Source organism: Ruditapes philippinarum, unplaced genomic scaffold (assembly GCF_026571515.1).
Source record: "Ruditapes philippinarum isolate M1 unplaced genomic scaffold, ASM2657151v2 ctg4364_1_1_1_1, whole genome shotgun sequence".
NCBI lineage: Eukaryota > Metazoa > Mollusca > Bivalvia > Venerida > Veneridae > Ruditapes > Ruditapes philippinarum.
In genome coordinates, this window is record NW_026853349.1 from 560 (window position 1) to 25231 (window position 24672).

General features: G+C 34.1%; 1 protein-coding gene across 1 annotated transcript; it reads right to left on the reverse strand.

Annotated features, from left to right (window-relative positions):
• Positions 1–6694: 6694 nt before the first annotated feature.
• On the reverse strand, positions 6695–7569 carry LOC132736584 (uncharacterized). The gene has a single exon (XM_060723740.1). The coding sequence runs from the start codon at positions 7481–7483 to the stop codon at positions 6713–6715; it is 771 nt and encodes a 256-aa protein (XP_060579723.1). The 5' UTR covers positions 7484–7569; the 3' UTR covers positions 6695–6712.
• Between the last annotated feature and the right edge of the window lie 17103 nt (positions 7570–24672).

The following is a 24672-nucleotide window of genomic DNA, read 5'->3' on the forward strand; positions in this document are numbered from 1 at the left end:
GAAAATGAACCCATACTGTGGGAGTCGATTTCTGTTTGGTCGCTTATCCGCTTCCTGTTTACCGACTTAGTTTCATTTTCGACATTAATTGTAAATGGTAAAAATTATTCGTAACATCACAGCCTCATGATAATTGGTATACAAATGCAATCCGGCCTTTTCTGTCTTTGACTCATTTTTTACATTTTTTATTCATGACCGTATATAAAATTGATTTGAAGAGATAATTTAGACGTCTTAAAGTGCTTCTTCGGCAAGTGAAATTCTAAGCATGTAATCATTCAAGCGCCTTGTCCGGTATATATCGTAATACGGTATTAAGTGTGGTGCTCCATCATTTTTTTTTATTCTCACTCACCTCTTATAGAACAAAGACAAGATACACATGGGTACAGTCTGACCAGAATCTTGAATGTTGGTAGCTAATTTCTTCCTTCAATTGTTTCTTTCAGTTTGTTTTGGGTTTTACGTCACATCGACACAGTATAGGTCATATCACGACGTTCCAGCTTTACTGGTGGAGGAAGACCTGAGGTGCCTTTCCGTGCATTATTTCAGGCACGAACGGGCACCTGAGTAGAGCCACCGACATTCCGTAAGCTAGCTTTGACATACTTACAGGAAAGTAAGTCCATTATTTGACATTTAACTTATCAGCATAGATACATAGACCTAAAGCTTACAGTGACATTGTGCTAATATTTTTATATTGTCAAGTTGAGTTAATTTGAATATATATTTTAAGATTGATTGTTATAATGGTGATTGATCAACAGTTGGATTAGAAAATGTTACGGATAGAATATTAAACTGACTTTTTAAAAATTTAATGTAAAAGGACTGCTCCACTCTTTTTATAAACTGAACATTACACAGTTCACCTTTTTAATCACTATGCACCATAGGGTGGACATAATTCCACTTTAAGCAACTGCGTTTTTAAAGATATCAATTAAGTAAGTTTATTTCAAATAGCAAATAAGTGTGTCCGAATGCTTGGATCAATAAAAGTCATATTGGATAAGTAAATCCAAGGGTAGCTGGTCCGATTCTCTTGCAAGGCGTAAATACTTCCTGACAATTGATCTTAGACATTGAGTCTGAGGGTCATTTGTCTCCCGCCGCAGATTTAGAAATCATGCGTGATACATGTAAGAAGCTGAACACTTGCGGATAAATTGGTAATGACTGGTAAGTTATCCAGGACAGCCGGTTAGATGGATCAACCGCCGTGAAATGACCAAAACATGTAATAAGAACGGCGTTTTAACTGGGAAACAAAAATAAAATATTTTATATATATTACAGATTTACTCCGCGTGATTACCTAAGAAATTTTTTTCATATTTTCTTAAATCATTAGATATTGAATAAATTGCTCAGCAGTTTTAGCACATCTAGGTCAATGCCTCTGGTGAAATACGCACAAAGTTCACGCAAAGTAAAAAAATATATACTTAAAGACACTTTATGCTTCAGAAATCCATATTTTTTTTAATTCTTAGGAAATGTCAAACACGTGTTCAATAATGTTTGAATAATTAATTTAGATGTTTAACAACTGAAGACAGTTGCGCTGAATGTGCAGTATTGTGTCGTAATCCTAGCAAGATGTAAACAAAGTAGTATTTTCACTTCCATACAAAATACTCAGTCGCTATGATATACCCAATGCAACAAGTAAAAGATTGTTCATCTTAGTGGGAAATGAGTAATTATCTGGAGACTGCAACAAGATACAAAAACAAATGTTGTTGAGAAACAAACATGATGGTATTTTTAGGCATAATGTGCCTTTAAAACTTGAAAATGCAAAATAGTATGGCTAAGGAAACAAGAAATGAGTAATGAGACCTTGCAGGTCTACAAGGTGTTCAAATTTTTCTTTAACATATAGCCGAGCCGATTTTGCGACTCCGTAAATATCTTTATTACATACTTATAAATGAAATATTGATGAAATCAAATGCGTATTTTTATTTTCCGTATTTTCACTGTTAAAAATTTATTTTTCACTGCAGTGAAACATATTTACCGTATTTTCACTGGTGTTTTGCCGGACTAGTTTCTTCTAAATTCAGTCAATACACAGAATTAAAAGGGAATTCTTCCTATTCATAAGGTTAAAAAAAAGAAAAATTATATTATAATAAACAGAAAATTCAAGTTTTCTCTATTAATAAAGGATTTATTTCATCTTGTGGTATGAAAATTATTATATTTCACTCGTGGCTCCTGCCACTCATGAAATATTCACTCGATGAAAATAAATCCTGTATTTATAGATGAAACTTGTATTACACAGTCGTGACGTCAAATGACACGCTAAATGTAAGCGCGTGAATGTACATATATCAGTTATTTATTTTTATCGTAAACAGTTCCTATTTTTGATATATGGTAAATTAAATATTAAATTCGTGTACACTTCATTACTAAATTTATTGATCAAGTTGAATGAAATAATATTATGCTCATCTCACTATTCAGTATTGATTTTACATGCACTGTATGAATTATTGTTTTAATCAGTTATAAGTGTTATATAGACGGATTGAATATTTCTTATGCTATTTATGAAACTGGTTTGATAAGACAAAAGAAAGATCAAACAGTATTCCAGGTAACCATTGGTGAAGTGGCATGATAGCTCAGTTGGTAAGACTATTGACTGTCACTCCTCTAAATCCCGGATTCGATCCTGGGTAACACCCCTGGGATTTTCAAAGACACTTTCAGTGTGTTCCACCTACCTAGTTGTGTACTGATAAGAAATCAATAAGAAAACCACGCATGTATCAGTGCTGTACATTGGGCATATAAAAGAACCAAGGAGTCTATTCAATAGGAGCTTGGGACTGGTTTCCGGGATTCCCTTGTATCTCATAGCTGTCTCTTAAGTCTAGAGTTACGTCTACGTCCACGTGAGGGATTTTATATTAATGGAAGAATGTCTGACTCCAAGTCTGAGCTGGACCGTCCATTTCCAGACGGTGCTGGAGAACCGGTAAGATTTTATTTTCATTTTGTACATCTACATGATACATCCGAGCATTCAAAACTGACGATAACTGGGAGGCAGACAGGCAGTTTTTGTTTTTGATGATTATACTTTTGTTTCACTATTTTTATTATAAGCAGAGAGAACAATAAAAAACTCACTCTCAGATAGATAACGTTTTACTGAGGTAAATTTTGTTTGGCAGTATTTTGCCCATAAGAACATTAAATATTTCAGACTTTTGGAAATAGTATAAGGTAAACAATTACATGTATATATATATATATAAATATTATATGACCAAAGCCCATATGGCCGATTTTGCTCCGGACAGTCGGAAGTGACATAATTTGCTCCGGATATCGGAAGCCTAGTATGTCTATTCAGACATATTAAACAATTAAAATTAAATTTTAAAAAGAGACAACGTGTTGACAATGTGAAGACAAGAGTAAATCATGATACACAAGTGTCCCGTCATAAAGTAAATTATGAAAGCGGAAAAGCACGTTGGCTCGGAAAATAATGCGAATCCTACATCCCACATCAAAAACATCAAATACAAACCATGGACAAAAATTGATATGCTGATAAATTTTTATGTTCTTTTATTTAAATTAAAATATTTTATAATTGATAACTTTTTTTTTACTTTGTAATTGTTTTTTTTTAATAAATAAATATCTATGTAACTAGTAAGTTGCATATATTTCTTGAAATTTCAAGTGCGTTACTGAGATGATGGTCAATCTGATGTTTATCAAGTATTTATCATGATAATGAAACAAATTTTATGCTTTTTGTAATAGTTATGTTTTCAAATTCATCAATTTGTAACTTAACACTTTACTTTGTTGCAAATCACTATAATTAATAAAATATGTATTCTTCATATTAATATAAACTCAAAGCTTGCCTCCTTCTCATGTAGATATTTCTAAGAATCAGAAATCATATCATATCAGATATTCAAGTCGGAAGTGTCATACTGAATAAATACTCTGGAATAAATAGAACATTTACAGGTACATTCAAGTTTTCTCATGGTATAACTTTGGCAAACCACTTCTATAAATTAGTTTGCATACAAAAAAAATTCATACTTTTATTATTGAATCTTATCATCCTTAAATTAAGTATCTTACAATAAACTACTTCGACTTGAAGGCAGGCGATCTGCAGGTATCTGTCTATAATATATTTACATTTAAGAGTACCAATACTTTAAGCTTGATTTGATGAAGTAGCAGTGATACAAACAAAATAAGTCATTCGACGATTTTTGTAAATTAATAAAATTGTAATAACGATATAATTGCATCATATAAAAAAATCCTGTCAGCCCTGACAGCCATTGTGTCCCTCAGAACCCACGTGCTTCAGGTGGCAAAAGAGAAAATCATATATTACTGTTTTGGTATTTTGAATCTGACGTGAATATAAAACATGACATTCACAATGTAAAAACATGCATTCAAGGTTTATAAGTTATTTAACTTAACTTCATGATAGAAATTAACTCACAAAACAAAATTCTACTTGTTAAAGGGAGAAAACTAGTATAAATAAAAGCATACTGACATGCCAGGGTTGTCTCTCCTATAATAAACTGCACTAATGAAATACAAAACTTTGTATAATGCTTATTATTGAAACTTCAACACCGTGGTAGAGGCCATGGACTGCTGCTCGTATTTACCACTGCTAGCCGCGAGCAGGTTCTAATATGGCATGAAATCCTTTTTTCCAGCCGTTATCAGAATATTTTTTTTTAAATAAAAAAATGCATTTATTTACACTTTACTTTCTATTTGTGTTTAAACTTTCGAACTAAATAAACTTGATAAAATTAATGTAAAGGTTTGTTGGCTTACATATGTGACAAATGGTAACATATATAATGAAGGAAGTTGAATTGTAATATTTTGTCTGAATTAAAATATGTAAGAGTAATTGATAACTTGGTAAGAAACGTTAGTCAAGGTGCTATATATAATGTTCAAGTAGTCATGTAAATTTTATTCATATTTTGCATACAGGTGTCGTTCAAAGAAGTAAAATACAGTTAAGTTGATACTATTTAGCTTAACTATTCAAAGAATAAGGACGGCTTTCCTAGTCCCCAGTCGGCGTCGGCGTTGAGTGTCGACGTCGGTGTAACCACTTATGTTTAAGTCTGCGTACAACCTCAAATAATTTAAAATTCCATTGACATCTGACTCTGAAACTTTGTACACTTTTTCACCATCCTGTCTCCAACATGTACACAGGAGGAATTATTTATATTTAGCATTTTGTCAGAATTATGTCCCTTTTTCGAATTAGAATTTACGTTAAAGTTTGAGTACTACCTCAGATAGTATCAAAGTCCATCGACATATGGGTTTGAGACTTTGCATATTTGTTCACCATTATAATCTCAACCTGGGTACGGGAGGAGATCACTGTATCAATCCTTTTTACATTTTTTTACAATCAAGCACTGAGAATAGTCAAGCACGCTGTCCTACTTACAGCTCTTGTTTAGTTCCTGGTAGTTCCCATTAGGGCAAACTATATTTATATATACAGAGGATGAAGTGAAAACTAGAAGAGACATTTTATCTATTGTTATATTACAAAATGAAATAAAGACCACGCAAAGTATAGAATCAAATATCGTAGGATTATGAATAATTCAGAGTCAAATATAAAACAGCAACATGAAAACGTACAACAGATAAAAATTATTTATAATAAACAAATGCAGATCAAACATTTTTATGGTTTATCTATATTCAAGCGAAATGGTGGATTTTTACAGTCAAACTTAACTTCATGTAGTTGTAAAGGTACAATATTCGCCAATTTGATATCAAAATGGACGTAACCTAAATCAAATTATCAGGTAAGTGCATCACAATAAGAATTTAACCACAATCTATTAGTTAACAAAAACACATGTCAATGTTTAGGTTTAATTCCATAATTATTTAAATAAAAGATCAGAGTAGGGACTATAAAAATGTGCCAAAATCTACGTGAAAGTTGTGCATAAATATATGAAGGTTACACAGCTGTGAGAATAAACAATGTACAATCTGCTTTTAATACTTTTCACGAACTTCTTGTTTACACGTTACACAATATTGTCACCATCAGAAGATAAAAAAAATATTAACATGATAGTGTGTGTATAACCCCTTAATGTTATAAAGCTGTGTAATGGAATCTCTGAATTTGGAACATTCCATTCAAGTTTCACTTATTGTGTCAGAAATTGGCAAATTTATTATTTTTACTGGTTATAATTATTGAATAGTTCACTTGTCTCAAAAGTACCGGCCTAAAATAGCAAATTCGTCCTTTCTGCAAAAGAAATCGATATCTTACACACGCACAATGAGGTAATTTCTAAATTTTCACAGAAAACATCGGTATTTTAGTTATTTTATTATTTACGTTTGCTTGCATTTTATTGGTTTTTATTTTAACAAATTTAAAAATAAATTCAACTTAAAATTGTAAACAGGCTCTTTATTTATAATGATACCTTCATCTTACAATTTGACATATTTTGTTCATCCGCAACTCCACGTGAAATGAAATATCAACACTAATCTAAGAAAGCGTTTTCTAGTTTGTTTGTTTTTTTTTTCGTTTTTTTTCTATATGTGATTCATATTGCGTTATCTTCAAAGTAAGAAATGTTGGGAAGATACGTCGTCTTACTTAGATTTCACAAATTGAAAAATATAAACTTGTACATGAATTATCATGCCACTTAACTCCGTTACTGTACAAAGCAGTAACCAAACAAAGTTCTCCCGATGTGTTGCTTGGCTGACCCGAGTGCCACTTGAAGAATCCTCTTTGAGATCCATATGTGTACTCCCAGGGAGACCTTGCATCTTTACGATGTCCGTCTATCCAGATAAATGTACCAATACTGAAGCCTGTAAGAAGACTACTTACATCTTCATATTTCATTTCCGAGTCGATATTTACCAGATGACCACCATCTTTCTGACACTGCTGCTCTGCAGCATCTTGTTTCACTCCTTTGTCAGCATACAACTTCATACAAAACCCGTTCTTTGTGATATTATACCCATCAGGACAATGCCCAATACAAATTCCAAACTCTTTCTCTGTTCGGCTATTTGAGTCTATCTCACAACTTGTCATATTCACACTGCACCGCCGTGTCCTGAACTTTGAACCGAACTGACCAACTCGAGCCGTGCAACCGAACCACTCCGTCCATTCTGAACAAGGATGAAGGTCGCAGATTTTCTCAACTTCCTTTTCAATATTGTCAATTGTTTTTCCTATCATTTGTAATTTTGGTAATTTTAGCGCTATTCCTATCTCCATTAATTTCTTGCCGTTTAAATCACCAGCATTTGTACCATTCCCATCTGTCAAAGGCGCACTGTCAATACACACAGCAGTTATATAAAGAATAACCAACAACGCCATGATTTTAACGTAACAGCTCATATTGCTTTCCTACGAAATTGTGTTGCTCAGTCTCAGTACTTCTAGGCAGTTTGAATTCAAAATTGAATCTAAGAGTGTGAGATAAATCTGGTATTCATAAATAAATGAATTTGTCTTGAATGTACGCGGCGTACCAAGACACATGTTAACGTATAATTTGGTTGAATTATGGTGTGACGTGATTTACATTTATTTTTCAGCTCGTGGTGTTTGTTGTTGTTGTTGATTTTTGTTTGTTTTTCTTTTCCTGTGTTTTTATGATTTTCCACCGTTTTTGTTGCCCTCCAAGAATATTTTGGTTAATGTTTAATAATTTTGCCCTTTATCTATACTGATTGTTGAATGCTTTAAATTGTTAAAATTGATATTTTCATCGACTGCTGGCTTTTGGCTGCTATTGAACTTCAATAATTTGCATACTGATATTTACATGATTTTCTAGCTTATGGCTGAAATTGGTTTCAATCATTTACATATTTTTATTGACATTGGTTGCTAGTTTATGGCTGATATTGGTCTTCAATCATGTGCAAATTTGTATTCAAATTAATTGCTGGCTTATGGCTGATATTTGTCTTCATGTGCAAATTGGTATTTAGATCGGTTACAGGCTTATGGCTGATTGATATTTACATCAGGTACCGATATATGGCTGTTATTGGTTTTTACTCATGCGCAGAATTATATTTATATTGAGTGTTGATATGCTTGCTAATTGTCATATAAATATATGTATTAAATAAAATATATGCATTCATTTCTTATTGTAAAATTTGACTTAAATTTTATAGAAAATAAATTTCTAATTACCTCCCTTTATTTACATGAAATGTTAAATTCGGTAATATCTTTATAAATAATGTTTTTTGGAACCTACAATATTGATAAATTTTAATTTGAGCATCATATTTATGATTTAAAACCTTAAAAAATGTGTTACAGGATCTTTAAGCCATGAGCAGATTGATATTTACATCGGATGTTAACATATGTATTAATATAAAAAAAAACTCATTTTCATGTATTAGCTACGCACTTGCACTTGTTATAATTTGTTTACTTCAAATGTTAATGTACGTGCACATTAACCGAGAACGGGAAGGTTATCAGACAGGAAATAATTTATTTTCGCATTTCCCATGAACTATAATATTTACAATATAGTGATCTGGAGTTACAAAGTTGGATTAAGGTATTCCACCGAACACCTTGTTATTATATTTACCTTGCATTATTAATTCTTCTTGTTATATAGACGGAAAACGACGGAGTTTGCCGAAATTGTACGAGACTATAGTGGATGCAGCGCCTTATCCTTTCAGTCACGTTTTCATCCCACGAAACCATTTTTATGCCAGCTTATCATACGTATATCTTCATCCTGAAACGTTTACCACGAACTGATATTATCTTTATCACGTTTCCAAGAAAATAAGACATGTGGTTTACGAAATTGCCACTTTCTTAATTTTTTTACCGTCTGCTTCTAGCTAATATTTCTAGTATGCTGCTATTTCTTAATGAGAAAATAAATTCATGCTGTTTTTTAACAATACTATACTGAAAATATGTTTTCTGTTTTATATATTCATTGTTTGAAGGTTTTCAGTATTCGGAAAACATAACCTCATTTTTTGGCTTACTTTCCAAGTTCAATTTAGTATTTGAAGATAAGGACGTTTCAGTAACGTTTAAGTTGTGATTTACCAGATTTATGATTCCATTGATAAGATTGTAAGATACTGTGTCATCGAGCACCTGCAAAATTCTCCCATTTCCACTGTTTTTTTGTCGGCTCGAAGATTTTTTCTTTAGTTCCAAGAAATCGTTACAAAACATGTATCAAAAATTATTTAAGCGCACAGAAGATTGGCTTTTATTAAAAAAAAATTGAAAAAAGGTGAGTTTAAAGTTTTACTGTCTGGTTAAAGCCTTAACGATTTCTTAGAATAAAAACATATTTTATCTGCGAGTCGACCGGATGTTTACCAAAAAAACCACACACAACAACAAAAACAGCCCGATTGAGGGCATTTTGCAGATGCGCGATGACGTATTATCATATGTTTCGGAGTCTTATCTCTGTGGAACACTGATATGACTTGTTATTTATACTTAACGGATGCTCCAAAATCCTGTACAACATTAAAATCTTTAAGGTAAAAATAGTAATAACAATTCTGATCTGCTTCGAGTTGCTTGCTTTACAAAATCGTTGTGCAAGAAGCGGAAAATAGTGGAGCGTGTTAATATATCTGGTTTTAGTCAATTCAACAAAAAGAGCAATAAGCAAAAAACATACCTTTGGCACCGGTAGGAAGTTAGCAGTAGCAGTGAGCAGTAGCAGTAGCAGTAGCAGTAGCAAATTTATAAAACGTGAAGTTGGCAGTAGCAGTAGGGCAGCAGTAGCAGTAGCAAAATTATAAAACGTGAAATTGGCAGTAGCAGTAGCTCAGCAGTAGCAGTAGCAAAATTATAAAACGTGAAATTGGCAGTAGCAGTAGCTCAGCAGTAGCAGTAGCAAAATTATAAAATGTGAAGTTGGCAGTAGCAGTAGCTCAGCAGTAGCAGTAGCAAAATTATAAAACGTGAAGTTGGCAGTAGCAGTAGGACAGCAGTAGCAGTAGCAAAATTATAAAACGTGAAGTTGGCAGTAGCAGTAGGACAGCAGTAGCAGTAGCAGGAAACGTGAAGTTAGCAGTAGCAGTAGCACAGCAGTAGCAGTAGCAAAATCATAAAACGTGAAGTTGGCAGTAGCAGTAGGACAGCAGTAGCAGTAGCAAAATTATAAAACGTAAAGTTGGCAGTAGCAGTAGGACAGCAGTAGCAGTAGCAAAATTATAAAACGTGAAATTGGCAGTAGCAGTAGTACAGCAGTAGCAGTAGCAAAATTATAAAACGTGACGTTGGCAGTAGCAGTAGCTCAGCAGTAGCAGTAGCAAAATTATAAACGTAAAATTGGCAGTAGCAGTAGCTCAGCAGTAGCAGTAGCAAAATTATAAAACGTGAAGTTGGCAGTAGCAGTAGCTCAGCAGTAGCAGTAGCAAAATTATAAAACGTGAAATTTGCAGTAGCAGTAGCTCAGCAGTAGCAGTAGCAAAATTATAAACGTGAAATTGGCAGTAGCAGTAGCTCAGCAGTAGCAGTAGCAAAATCATAAAACGTGAAGTTGGCAGTAGCAGTAGCTCAGCAGTAGCAGTAGCAAATTTATAAAACGTGAAGTTGACAGTAGCAGTAGCTCAGCAGTAGCAGTAGCAAATTTATAAAACGTGAAGTTGACAGTAGCAGTAGCTCAGCAGTAGCAGTAGCAAATTTATAAAACGTGAAGTTGGCAGTAGCAGTAGGACAACAGTAGCAGTAGCAAAATTATAAAACGTGAAATTGGCAGTAGCAGTAGCTCAGCAGTAGCAGTAGCAAAATTATAAAACGTGAAATTGGCAGTAGCAGTAGCTCAGCAGTAGCAGTAGCAAATTTATAAAACGTGAAGTTGGCAGTAGCAGTAGCTCAGCAGTAGCAGTAGCAAATTTATAAAACGTGAAGTTGGCAGTAGCAGTAGCTCAGCAGTAGCAGTAGCAAAATCATAAAACGTGAAGTTGGCAGTAGCAGTAGCTCAGCAGTAGCAGTAGCAAAATCATAAAACGTGAAGTTGGCAGTAGCAGTAGCTCAGCAGTAGCAGTAGCAAATATATAAAACGTGAAGTTGGCAGTAGCAGTAGGACAGCAGTAGCAGTGGCAAAATTATAAAACGTGAAATTGGCAGTAGCAGTAGCTCAGCAGTAGCAGTAGCAAAATAATAAAACGTGAAGTTGGCAGTAGCAGTAGCTCAGCAGTAGCAGTAGCAAAATCATAAAACGTGAAGTTGGCAGTAGCAGTAGCTCAGCAGTAGCAGTAGCAAATATATAAAACGTGAAGTTGGCAGTAGCAGTAGCTCAGCAGTAGCAGTAGGAAATTTATAAAACGTGAAGTTGGCAGTAGCAGTAGGACAGCAGTAGCAGTAGCAAAATTATAAAACGTGAAATTGACAGTAGCAGTAGCTCAGCAGTAGCCGTAGCAAAATTATAAAACGAGCATTGAGCATTGACATGAATAATACATTTTCAACAAATCATGTATTACAACTTCCATAATATGACTATTATCAGTGTTAATTTTTAGTTAATACAAATTTATTTTATTTTGTTATTAAACATCAATTGGTAAAAAATAACACTATAAACTGGGTTGAGTAAAGCAGTCAATCTAACTTATGGGGACATGTTACAGAAAGAAGGAAGACAATTGTATATAATTATATTGTTTTATCATATATGTAATTGTATTTTAGAGAAATTTTAAATTTACAACCGAAGATCGGTTGCCTTCGTAATGCCTGCCGAACACTTCTGAATACTCCAGGTAATCGATTTCATGACCGAACATAACATAATTTATCAATAAATGATTTATATATGATGTACGTCTTTTTTCAAATTTACAAACTGGACAGGATTTCTTTTTTTTTTCATTAAACGAGGAAACTTTAACTTTCAATCTGGACATAGGTGCGTAATTCGACATATAATTTTCGACATTTTCACTTTTCATAATATTTTCTGTAGTTGGTAGTATTAATCGGGTTTTATTTTTTTTCCAGCAAATCAGGAAGAACTGATCTTTGGTTAATGCACATGCAAACGAAAACATGATGAAAATTAATTTCTTCTAAAAAACCCAATTTTATGTTGATTCGAAGACATGTGTCAAGATATCAGATGTGGTGTATTTCCAAATAACTGGTTTCTTACATTAGAGTAGATTGAATAGGACGGAGCTATGAAAAATGATACTCTGATGCTAAGATATTTATTATATCACTTAGGAATTGGTGTTGATAAGCAAGACATACAAAATACAGCGTTTTGTTTACTGTCTATTGCTTGCTGTGCATATTTTAAAGCAATAATATCAAAACATTCCGAATATTGTGATAACGTTACAACAAACAGTGTACTGTCAACTGCCTATTTCTAACTATTTTTTTCTTGTTTCAAAATAAAAAATCTATTGCAATCACATTGGTCAAAGAACTATATATACAGTTGCCGAAATAGTTTGTGTTTTTTGTATTTACCCATAGATGGCAGTCACATATAAGGCACGCATTGTGGTGCCGTTATATGTCGCAACGCCGCTAAATGTCGCACTTGCCACTAAATGTCGCACCATTGACGCTAAATGTCGCAACCGCCGCTAAATGTCGCCAAACCATTTGACGTTAAATGTCGCAATGTTAACGTTAAATGTCGCACGAATTTCCCTTACCGTTAAATGTCGCAACACTACCGTTAAATGTCGCAAGATGTAATTTTATGTTGAACTCAAGTTTTATTGTTGTATCATATTAATTAAATCTGCCTACTCAATTTGAAAGCGAGTGAATTTATTATACACGGAACTGCGCTACAATTTAGGCGGCGATAATACTCATCTTGTAAATAAATGTATATTGTTTTGCGTTTGATTTTTAACTGATCTTATGCAAGTACATATTGATAATTATACAATTGTCTACTATTTGTATGAAACTGCAAAATTGGCATTGTTCTGTAAATAGTTTAGTACAATTGTGTCTGTAAAGTGGCAGAAGAGACAGGCTGCCTGAGGTGGCAGTCTGGTGGCCTAGTTGACTGAGGAGGCAAATTTTCTCGCTGTCGGAAGAGGAAGCCTAATTGCTGACGACCTGGACCTTAAGAGTTTGCCTAACGCCCTGTAAGCCTAACGTTGGTAGCCTAGTATCCTGAGGAGGCCGCCTAACATCTTAACAGCCTATCGATGTCAGCTTTGCAACCTGAAGTTGGCAATCTAACAGCTTAGAGTCGGCAGACTAGTAGCTTAAAGTTAGTGACTTATATTATAAATATGAAAACAATTTAAATACAGTTAAATCACTATGAAAGGTCATGCAAAAGCACATACACATGCATTATTATGGAAAAAACGCCTTTACCTTTAGGGCACTTAACTTTGTAGTCTAATAGCCTAAACCTGGCAGTCTAGGAGCCTGACAGCCTAAAATTGGTGTCATGTTATAAAAATGAAACGATCAAAATAATAAACCGGCAAGTTGGATTTTTCCTAAAATCTACTGGTACAAATGGCTTCATAATTTACACATTTATAAATCAATACAATAAACTTGATCATGGCAAGTAACATAATTATTGCATAAATTTTAATCAAGTTATTGCCATTTTCAGCAGTTTGAGAATGAATATCGTTAACCTAAACCGGCTAGTTGGATTTATTTAAGTACTGTCTTTACTTATGGCTTCATAATTTCCACACTTACTTATTATTTAGAAAAAGTTCATGATACTGCCATCCATTTTCCCAAGTTATATTCCTTTTTTTCTATTTGAAAATAGGACCTTGTATGGTTAACCTATTCCGGTAAGTTGGATTTATCTTAAAAATTTATTTAATGATATCTTCCATATCTGGTAGGTGGATACCATTAATGGCCGTGTATTTTTTATGGAGTAAGGGGTCTCTAGTGTCCAGGTCACTGGTTTGTATTTTTTACATTAAGCCTTTATTGTTAAGATTATGTATTTCATGTTTAATACAAACATGCCAAGGGAGGTCCTCTTCCTTTGGGTTTAGTTGGGGGTCCTGTGAGTAAAGGCCACAGTCACCAATGCCAAAAATAGATTTTAACATTTTTACAGGTGTTTTAACATTATTCTTTTGAAAGATGTCTTTTATATTTGGTAGGAACATGGAATTGAGGTCTTCTACTTTGGATGGAGTTATGGTTCACTTGGGTCAAGGTCACCATTTCTCAAATAGATTCCTACACTTTTACAGCTTTTATTTATTGACAAATGTATTTCATATTTGGAAGGTAGATAACTTGCACGGTATTCTTCCTTTATATTGAGGAAGGGATCAATGGGTCATGGTCACAAATGCTAAAATAGATTTTAATTTGCAGGATGAAGTTCACACAAACAGTTTATGCTTTTATCAAATTTGCTAGTCGTATGCGTGTTTCTATTTCCATTTTAACGCCAGAAAGGCAGTGGTCATTCATATTATTGTTGCAATGAATTAAAAAGATGTTTTCTTTACACATCTGTTCCATTTTATTTTTTTTTTGAAAAATAAAGTTCTTAAAATTATCTTAAAATAGATAAACACTATTGTGCGTATGTTTGTATTTATGGTCATTTGAACTTCACTACTCGACATGCGCATTTTAGGACGAACATAAAAGTGATTACAGATATCTAACCAATATCGTCGTTACATATGTACGAGTATAATTCATGCCCTGTATTTTTCGAAAAATGTCAGATTTAATTTCATTGAAATATTTATAATGAAGCGTTACAGATTAAGCAAAGCAATGATATAAAAAGCCTAAATTCTCTGGCCAAAACGGCTAGCTGTCTTCAGCCAAACAGCAAGGCCAATATGAGCTTAATCAATTATTTGTATTCTTATTATATGATATTTACTGATATGGGCGAGTCCTCCAGAAGAGTACAAGTCATTTAAGATTTTGGAGGATAGTGCAATTACAGATATAGAAAGATGCCCCGATTCCAGAAGCTTCCCCTTCTTTAACGTGCCAAGTTGTTTTAGCACCCATACACGGGACCTCGATTTAAAGTATCATCCGAAAGACTGATCAGTAATTTTAGTTGGCCAGCCCGGGAATAGAACCAACAAGGTCGAGGTTACAAGTCTCGCGCTGTATGCGGGCTGGCTGCTTACAAAAATTCCGGTGCATATAATCGTAAACTTCGCTCATATCTAGCACCCGACTGCGTTTCGAATACTACATGATCAAGGAGTACTACATGATATTTCTTTCGATTTTCGTATTGACCATGCATTTCATACTATGTTTTTCACGTATTTGCCGTTTCTGTTAAAATAAAAAAATTGCCTTGATATTTAATCAATATTTCACGTTTGAAGTGAATATTTGTGATGTTTTTTTTTTTGAAAATATATAAAGGGAGGTATTTTAGAAAAAAAAAACTTTCAGGGACATCTGTCCTTTAGAAATGCATTAGTACTTTCATATGAAATACGTATTTTAAGTTTTAAGTGAATATGTTTGAAATTAGCCGTAACCAAAAGGTTAATCAGAGCGAAAACATCTTAGAGAAATAAGGGGAATAACTTTGCAAAATATAACTAGGATTATCTGCCTTTTGATATTGCATCATATGATCATAGTGAACAACTAAACCACGTTTAAAGTAAATTCAGTAGTTTCTGAGAAAATAAATGAAATTACTTAAACCAAATTCTGAGAGTGACAATACCATAATACCTTTAAATCTGTTGTCAATCAGGGTTACAAATGAAAATGTTAAACAAAAGAAAAATACTTATCTATTGAGAATTTAGTATCAATTATCCTATCTAGCCTAAAGATTACATTATATAGTAGCTCAAAACCTCGATATCTATGTTCATTAAAGAAACCACGTAAGACAAAGATAATTTTTGCCTATATAGTAGCTCAAAACCTCGATATCTATGTTCGTTAAAGAAACCAAGTAAGACAAAGATAATTTTTGCCTATATAGTAGCTCAAAACCTCGATATCTATGTTCATTAAAGAAACCACGTAAGACAAAGATAATTTTTGCCTATATAGTAGCTCAAAACCTCGATATCTATGTTCGTTAAAGAAACCAAGTAAGACAAAGATAATTTTTGTGTAATGGCAATTACAATTAAAATAACTATGAGAATGTTAAAAAGTAATATAATTCTACTTTAAACATGATTTTAACATGAATTTACATCTTGCGACATTTAACGGTAGTGTTGCGACATTTAACGGTAGGGGAAATTCGTGCGACATTTAACGTTAACATTGCGACATTTAACGGCAAATGATTTTGCGACATTTAGCGGCGGTTGCGACATTTAGCGTCAATGGTGCGACATTTAGCGGCAAGTGCGACATTTAGCGGCGTTGCGACATATAACGGCGCCACACGCATCAATGCTCCCTCAAAACTGTTTTCACTGCGATTATAGACATTAATAAAGGATTGATCTTTATAGCTGTCCATTTATTTTTGTTGTTTACTACTTCTGGACTGAATAAAATGTAATAATATGTAAAAACATGCTCGAATTCGAAATATTCAGTGTATAACTTTTCTTTACTGTATAAGTACAACATTGACCATCGGTGTGTATGACGGTCATGAAACAACATTAGAATTACAAGACTGTTATTCCGGGAGAATGGATCACTCTCACCGAGATTACCAACTCGTCCTATCCGACTCCTAACACAACGAATTCACACAGTCCGAATAAAGTTCAATACTCTGTATTACCGTTTCTTGTATTCTAGTATTCAAGTTCAGTATCCCCCAGACATAAACTAACCAACCTCTGTGTACGTTGGGCAACCGGTACTAGTACCAACGCTTAAAATCCAATTTGCATATTAGTACTTTGTGATAAAGGCAAACGTATTGAAAGTGCGAGGTCGAATACTTGAATCTCGACTACGAGTTTTAAGGCCACCTAGTTCAACAAGCAATAATCTAAGTATTGCAAGCAATGTAGGAGCACATTTGTCTCGGGTCACATTTGTCTCACGAGGTGTGACCGATGTGCTCGTAAACATTTATATTTGCGAAAAATGGGAAATGAGACAGATGTGTTCGACACACAATAGAAAGGACACTCGAATCACATTTGTCTCACATTATTCCATAAAATTCTAAAATGGTAATAATTATGCCCGTCCGTATCATGGTAACCAGTCATTGTTCTGTGTTGTCTGTATTTATAATACCGTTTTTATGTCACTTCCGACCGGCCAAAAACTTCCTACCTCTGCACAGGAGTCCTATATTAACTAAAAGAATATCCCTGTTCTGCGTGTCACAATGAAAATTTCTACCAGTGCAGTATCCAGAACTCAAACACATATGTAGAGAGTCCATTCTTATCGTTATTAATTGTGACACGTTTCTTTTCGATGCTTAAAGATTATAAATAATTTAAGAAATATTCTTTGCAACACCAAGGTAGTATCTACGGTGGCATATAGGGGACATAGTATTTTCTTATCTATTACGTGCGCACGCGATAGCTATTACGTGGCCACGCGATACCAGTACTATTGCATGTGCGCGCGAAAGCTTTTTTAAAGGGACATGCGATTTTAGACATTTTGGTAAAACAAAAATGCAAGCAAAGGTGTTATTTAATAAAGTGAATTTCAATTTTAATATTGGTGGTTTTCTTTGGAGATACATTTTTTCCGTTTTATCATAACTCTTTATTTTTTCTCTAAAATGGATCTATCTATGTTTTGTAGGTCTTTGAAAAATGTCAATTTTATATAGAATATAGAGGGAATATTTAGTGGTACATGGCCTCGAAAGATTTTCTTGTCTGGCGTCGACGTACGATATGCGAAGAGAGACGCGAGATTCAGGCGAGATGCGAAACGAGTCACGATATTGTATCGTTCAAATATCGCCCGATTACGGTGTTTCGTTTGGACATAAGTAACAATTTTTATTCCCCTGATACATAATGCACGATGGTACAATTTTGAAAACGTGATATAACGATGGTACGATGATGACAACACGACGGTACGATGATGAAACAACGATGACAGGATGGTGAAATCACGCTGATGCAATAACACGATGGTGAAAATAATATCGCGTTTTCATTATCATGCCGTCGCAGTTTCATAATCGTAGCATCGTATTTTTACCATCGTAGCATCGTAGCATCGTATTTTCACCATCGTACCATTACGTTTTTACCATCGTGATTTCGTAGTTCCACCATTCCCGTTGTACCATCGTTGTTTCGCCATCATACAACCGTTTTTTACGTTCGTATCATCATGTTTTCACCATCGTACCATTGCGTTTTCATCATTTTATCACGGTGGACGGGATTTCGTATGTTTAAGTGTATGCTTCAGGTTCAGCCAATCAAATTTCTTGAATTAGAAGTATAATAATATATAGTTCCACTGTAGGTTTTAGGTTTAAGATTTTATATAAATATATGTACAAACCTATTTATGATGACAATTGACATGAGGTAAAACGGCGAACATCGATTCTAAAAAGCACATATACAGCGAGATTTTATCGTTATCAATTGAGACACGTTTCTTTCCGATACTCAAAGTTTTATAAATGATTAAAGAATTATTCGAAGCAACAAAAAGGTAGTAAAAGGGACTTATGATTTTCTTATTTATTATGTTCACACGCAAAAGCGTTTACGTGGCCACTCGATACTTATATCTGCGAACGCGATAGCTATTACGTTCAAAAGGAATAGTTATTGCGTGCGCACGAGATAACTATAACGTGCGCACGCGGATAGGTATTCTGCATTTGGAACCTGGACGGGCTTCCTCGCATGAATAGTTCGACGCTCCGAGTGCGTGTCAAACCAATAGCGGTTAAAGGCAAGTAGTTTTTTGAAATCACCCGGCCACGGAGACCTCTAAATGATCTAAGGAAGAAAACGAGATGACTATCCCACACGTTTTTTGTTTTCATCTGAAACATATAAAAAATATTGCCATTTTAAGGGAAGTGCTACTTTCAGATCCGCCATTGAAAAGCACTTACAACGTGTATGAGTTCCTAAAAGAATCCGGGTAATGCCATAACCGCGCAGAATCGGGCGAGACTCGACATTCCGACGAGACCAGAAGCAAGGCACGATACTGTAACACGCAATGTCGAAGTATCCCGTACCACGAAAGTCCACGGCTCGCTTCATGTTTTGCCGGAATGTCGCTTTTCTTGTCTCGCGCATCGCTTCATGCATGTGCTTCTCAAATGCCTGACTATGATAAAGGAACATATTCCCAACAGCTGGCAAAAAAAAATGTTAAATTTCTTTAGACAATTAGTCTTTTCTGACATGTTTCTTTAAAAAACTAACGACTATATATCATACACACTATAAGTAAATCTTCAAGAAATATATTTCGTTAAAATTTATTTATTGGCACCATGCACCATAAAAAACACTCATTTAAAATATAAAGATAGCAAATTTCAAAGGTTTTAAGTTATTGAGCCGACAAGAAAGATGCATTTGTGCCTTTTGTGAGTCCGTTTAATCACATGATGCATTTCGTAAAAAATAAATATTAATTCATAAAAACGAAACATTAATTCGTAATTACGAGATATTAATTCGTTATTACTAAAAATTCGTGAATAACGAAATATCAAATCGTTTTTACGAAATATGAATTCGTAATTACGAAATAATATTTCATTTTCACAAATTAATATTTCGTTGTTACGAAATAATATTTCGTAAAAACGAATTAATATTTCGTTATTACGAATTAATATTTCGTAAAATCGAATTAAGACTGGGAAAAAAAGTGTTGAAAATGTCACCTTAGGGGATCCTTATTGTTGCAATATTGGTAAATAGTTTACACATACATTCATTAAACTATTAATATTTTATAATATCAACTGCCTGCCGAAATAGCCTTTTCGGGACGGGAAGATCTTTTCAGCATTTAATATACATTGTAATAATGTACAGTAAATGACAATGAGGTTTACATTCTTACATGTATATTAGAAACATAATACGTCTAATGGGAAAAATCACAATTGTTTATTAAATTAAAGTGCACAACAGACGCCATTTCACATTTTTGAACTGTTGAAATAAAAACTATTTAAGCACCATATATTTTTGTTTATATTGTTTCGATTGTTGTTATGATGGTTTTGTTACGATGATTCTCATTTAAGTTCCATTACAAAAGAAATATGAAGCACTATTTGCCTGGTTGAGAAATAATTAAATAACCAATTACTCAGTTATATTATTTTGCTTGCTGTCCTCATTACTGAATGAAGGTATTGTTCATGGAATAGGATTTCATTAAAACGAATTATTATTTCGTAAAAACGAATTAACATTTTGAAAAAACGAATATTTCGTAAAAGACGGATTGTTATTTAGTAATTACGAATAAATATTTAGTAAAACAAATTATTATTTCGATAACGAATTAATATTTGATAAACACGAATTATTATTTCGTTAAAACGAATAAATATTTTGTGAAAACGAATTAATATTTCGTAATTACGAATTGATATTTCGTAAACATGAATTGATATTTCGTTATTACGAATTAATATTTCGTTTAAATGAATTAAGTCCCGGAAAAATGTGTGGAAAATGTCACTTTAGGGGCTCCGTACAATTATGATTAAGTTTGTTAGAAAAAGATTTTTGCAATTATAGTCAGAGATGAGCGTGCGTAATACCCACATATGAGAAACACACGAGCTGCATATCTGGAACAATTCTGATACTTTCAAGACATTTATGAGAGATGGAATCTAATTCCATCAATATCTACACGATATAGAGAGTTCCAACAAACCTAGTATAAACAAGATCAGGAAAGGTTAAATAGATAAAAGTATCTCAAAATATTTACATTTCCCTTTATATGATGTATGAATGATGATTTAAAGAAATCAGTTTTAAAATTATGTTACTGTAACAAATCTGGAAACAAAGTCATCCCTCGGATGCATTAATCACAACAAAATTACAAGAGAAATGCAAATATAATGAGTAAATACAATAACAACTTTGGTGAAATTATCTAACCTGAGTATTTCTATTAAAGTTCAATAAATTATTATAAAATATTCATATAGATCTGCTTATACGAAACAAATACCAATAACATCATGTCTGATGTATGTGAAGTATATTTTAAAGAGAATAACGTTGTGTTATGTCGTGAATCATATCAATTGTATGTTAACAATACATAATCACATATAAAAAGTTAACAAGGGCATGCAATTTTCTGAATCAATTTTATAAATTCTTGAACAAATTAATGTATTATCTCAACAGAATTTCGCACATAAAAGTCGAAAAATAGTCTCTCTTTGAATTTGTAAGATATAATGATATTTTGTCAGTTTTAAATTTTCATTGAAATCAACAAGAAATAACACGATCTTTAATAAAACGTTTCATGCATCATTAATACGGAATGCAGATATTGTTTTTCCTACACATTTTTTTGAAATACCATAATGCATTTATACATTGAGAAATAGATCTACTATTCAATAAAACCATTAAAGCATCAAACTTTTATATATAGAAAATTTATATAAGGTAAATTCATTTGTAACATTAGTGACATTACAGTTTTGCCAATACATCGATACCGTACTTTGTTTAAGGTTCTTACTGACCGGGTCGCCTGAACCAGTGGGCGGAGCGATCCCTTCTCTGGCGTAATGTCAATTAAGTTCCTGCTGAGAATTATGCAATTAAACAGGACCAAGTACGCATTAAACAGGACACTGTCATGTATGAAATTCCATAGTAAAAAGGATGATCCCCTTCATTTACAAATAATTCCATTCCATGCAGAATTCGTGTTGTTGCATACGACCGTAAAAAAAACCTTTTAACTCTATTTAACGCCTATTTTTGATTTTCGGGTATATATAGAACAAAATGAAATAATTCGGTTTTCGTAGGTAAAGCCGAAGTGAAGTGACTGTTCACCTGAATGAAGTGTTAAATAACGGTCAGCTTGGTTTTTCATTGTCGTCTGAATATCGATTGTAACACAATAAAATAACGCGAAATCGAAATGCAAAACGAAAAATTCCGCTTGCGGTTCATCCTGTGATATATATCGGATGTAAATAGGGCAAAAAATTGAGCTATTTTTTGCGGCCTTTTCCCCTCTTAAACGTAGTAGTAAAATCGCGAAAATGCGTTGCTGTTTTTCTGCTACAATATTACTGCTACTGCAGTGCAACTGCTACTGCTTAATTCACGTTTTATAATTTTGCTACTGCTACTGCCAATTTCACGCTTTATAAATTTGCTACTGCTACTGCTGAGCTACTGCTACTGCCAACTTCACGTTTTTATTATTTTGCTACTGCTACTGCTGAGCTACTGCTACTGCCAACTTCACGTTTTATAAATTTGCTACTGCTACTGCTGAGCTACTGCCAACTTCACGTTTTATAATTTTGCTACTGCTACTGCTGAGCTACTGCTACTGCCAACTTCACGTTTTATAATTTTCCTACTGCTACTGCTGAGCTACTGCTACTGCCAACTTCACGTTTTATAATTTTGCTACTGCTACTGCTGAGCTACTGCTACTGCCAATTTCACGTTTTATAATTTTGCTATTGCTACTGCTGAGCTACTGCTACTGCCAACTTCACGTTTTATTAATTTGCTACTGCTACTGCTGAGCTACTGCTACTGCCAACTTCACGTTTTATTAATTTGCTACTGCTACTGCTGAGCTACTGAGCTACTGCTACTGCCAATTTCACGTTTTATAATTTTGCTACTGCTACTGCTGAGCTACTGCTACTGCCAATTTCACGTTTTATAATTTTGCTACTGCTACTGCTGAGCTACTGCTACTGCCAATTTCACGTTTTATAATTTTGCTACTGCTACTGCTGTCCTACTGCTACTGCCAACTTCACGTTTTATAATTTTTGCTACTGCTACTGCTGTCCTACTGCTACTGCCACTTTCACGTTTTATAAATTTGCTACTGCTACTGCTGAGCTACTGCTACTGCCAACTTCACGTTTTATAATTTTGCTACTGCTACTGCTGAGCTACTGCTACTGCCAATTTCACGTTTTATAATTTTGCTACTGCTACTTCTGAGCTACTGCTACTGCCAACTTCACGTTTTATAATTTTCCTACTGCTACTGCTGTCCTACAGCTACTGCCAATTTCACGTTTTATAATTTTGCTACTGCTACTGCTGTCATACTGCTACTGTCAACTTCACGTTTTATAAATTTGCTACTGCTACTGCTGTCCTACTGCTACTGTCAACTTCACGTTTTATAAATTTGCTACTGCTACTGCTGAGCTACTGCTACTGCCAACTTCACGTTTTATAATTTTGCTACTGCTACTGCTGAGCTACTGCTACTGCCAATTTCACGTTTTATAATTTTGCTACTGCTACTGCTGAGCTACTGCTACTGCCAACTTCACGTTTTATGATTTTGCTACTGCTACTATTGAGCTACTGCTACTGCCAATTTCACGCTTTATAATTTTGCTACTGCTACTGCTGTCCTACTGCTACTGCCAACTTCACGTTTTATAAATTTGCTACTGCTACTGCTGAGCTACTGCTACTGCCAACTTCACGTTTTATAATTTTGCTACTGCTACTGCTGAGCTACTGCTACTGCCAACTTCACGTTTTATAAATTTGCTACTGCTACTGCTGTCCTACTGCTACTGCCAACTTCACGTTTTATAATTTTGCTACTGCTACTGCTGAGCTACTGCTACTGCCAATTTCACGTTTTATAGTTCTGCTACTGCTACTGCTGAGCTACTGCTACTGCCAACTTCACGTTTTATAATTTTGCTACTGCTACTGCTGTTCTACTGCTACTGCCACTTTCACGTTTTATAAATTTGCTACTGCTACTGCTGAGCTACTGCTACTGCCAACTTCACGTTTTATAATTTTGCTACTGCTACTGCTGAGCTACTGCTACTGCCAATTTCACGTTTTATAATTTTGCTACTGCTACTTCTGAGCTACTGCTACTGCCAACTTCACGTTTTATAATTTTGCTACTGCTACTGCTGTCCTACAGCTACTGCCAATTTCACGTTTTATAATTTTGCTACTGCTACTGCTGTCCTACTGCTACTGTCAACTTCACTTTTTATAATTTTGCTACTGCTACTGCTGTCCTACTGCTACTGTCAACTTCACGTTTTATAAATTTGCTACTGCTACTGCTGAGCTACTGCTACTGCCAACTTCACGTTTTATAATTTTGCTACTGCTACTGCTGAGCTACTGCTACTGCCAATTTCACGTTTTATAATTTTGCTACTGCTACTGCTGAGCTACTGCTACTGCCAACTTCACGTTTTATGATTTTGCTACTGCTACTATTGAGCTACTGCTACTGCCAATTTCACGTTTTATAATTTTGCTACTGCTACTGCTGTCCTACTGCTACTGCCAACTTCACGTTTTATAAATTTGCTACTGCTACTGCTGAGCTACTGCTACTGCCAACTTCACGTTTTATAATTTTGCTACTGCTACTGCTGAGCTACTGCTACTGCCAAC

Bases quoted from the DNA above. Each gene is read 5' to 3' on its own strand.
- LOC132736584 (XM_060723740.1), bottom strand. From the start codon at position 7,483: ATGAGCTGTTACGTTAAAATCATGGCGTTGTTGGTTATTCTTTATATA.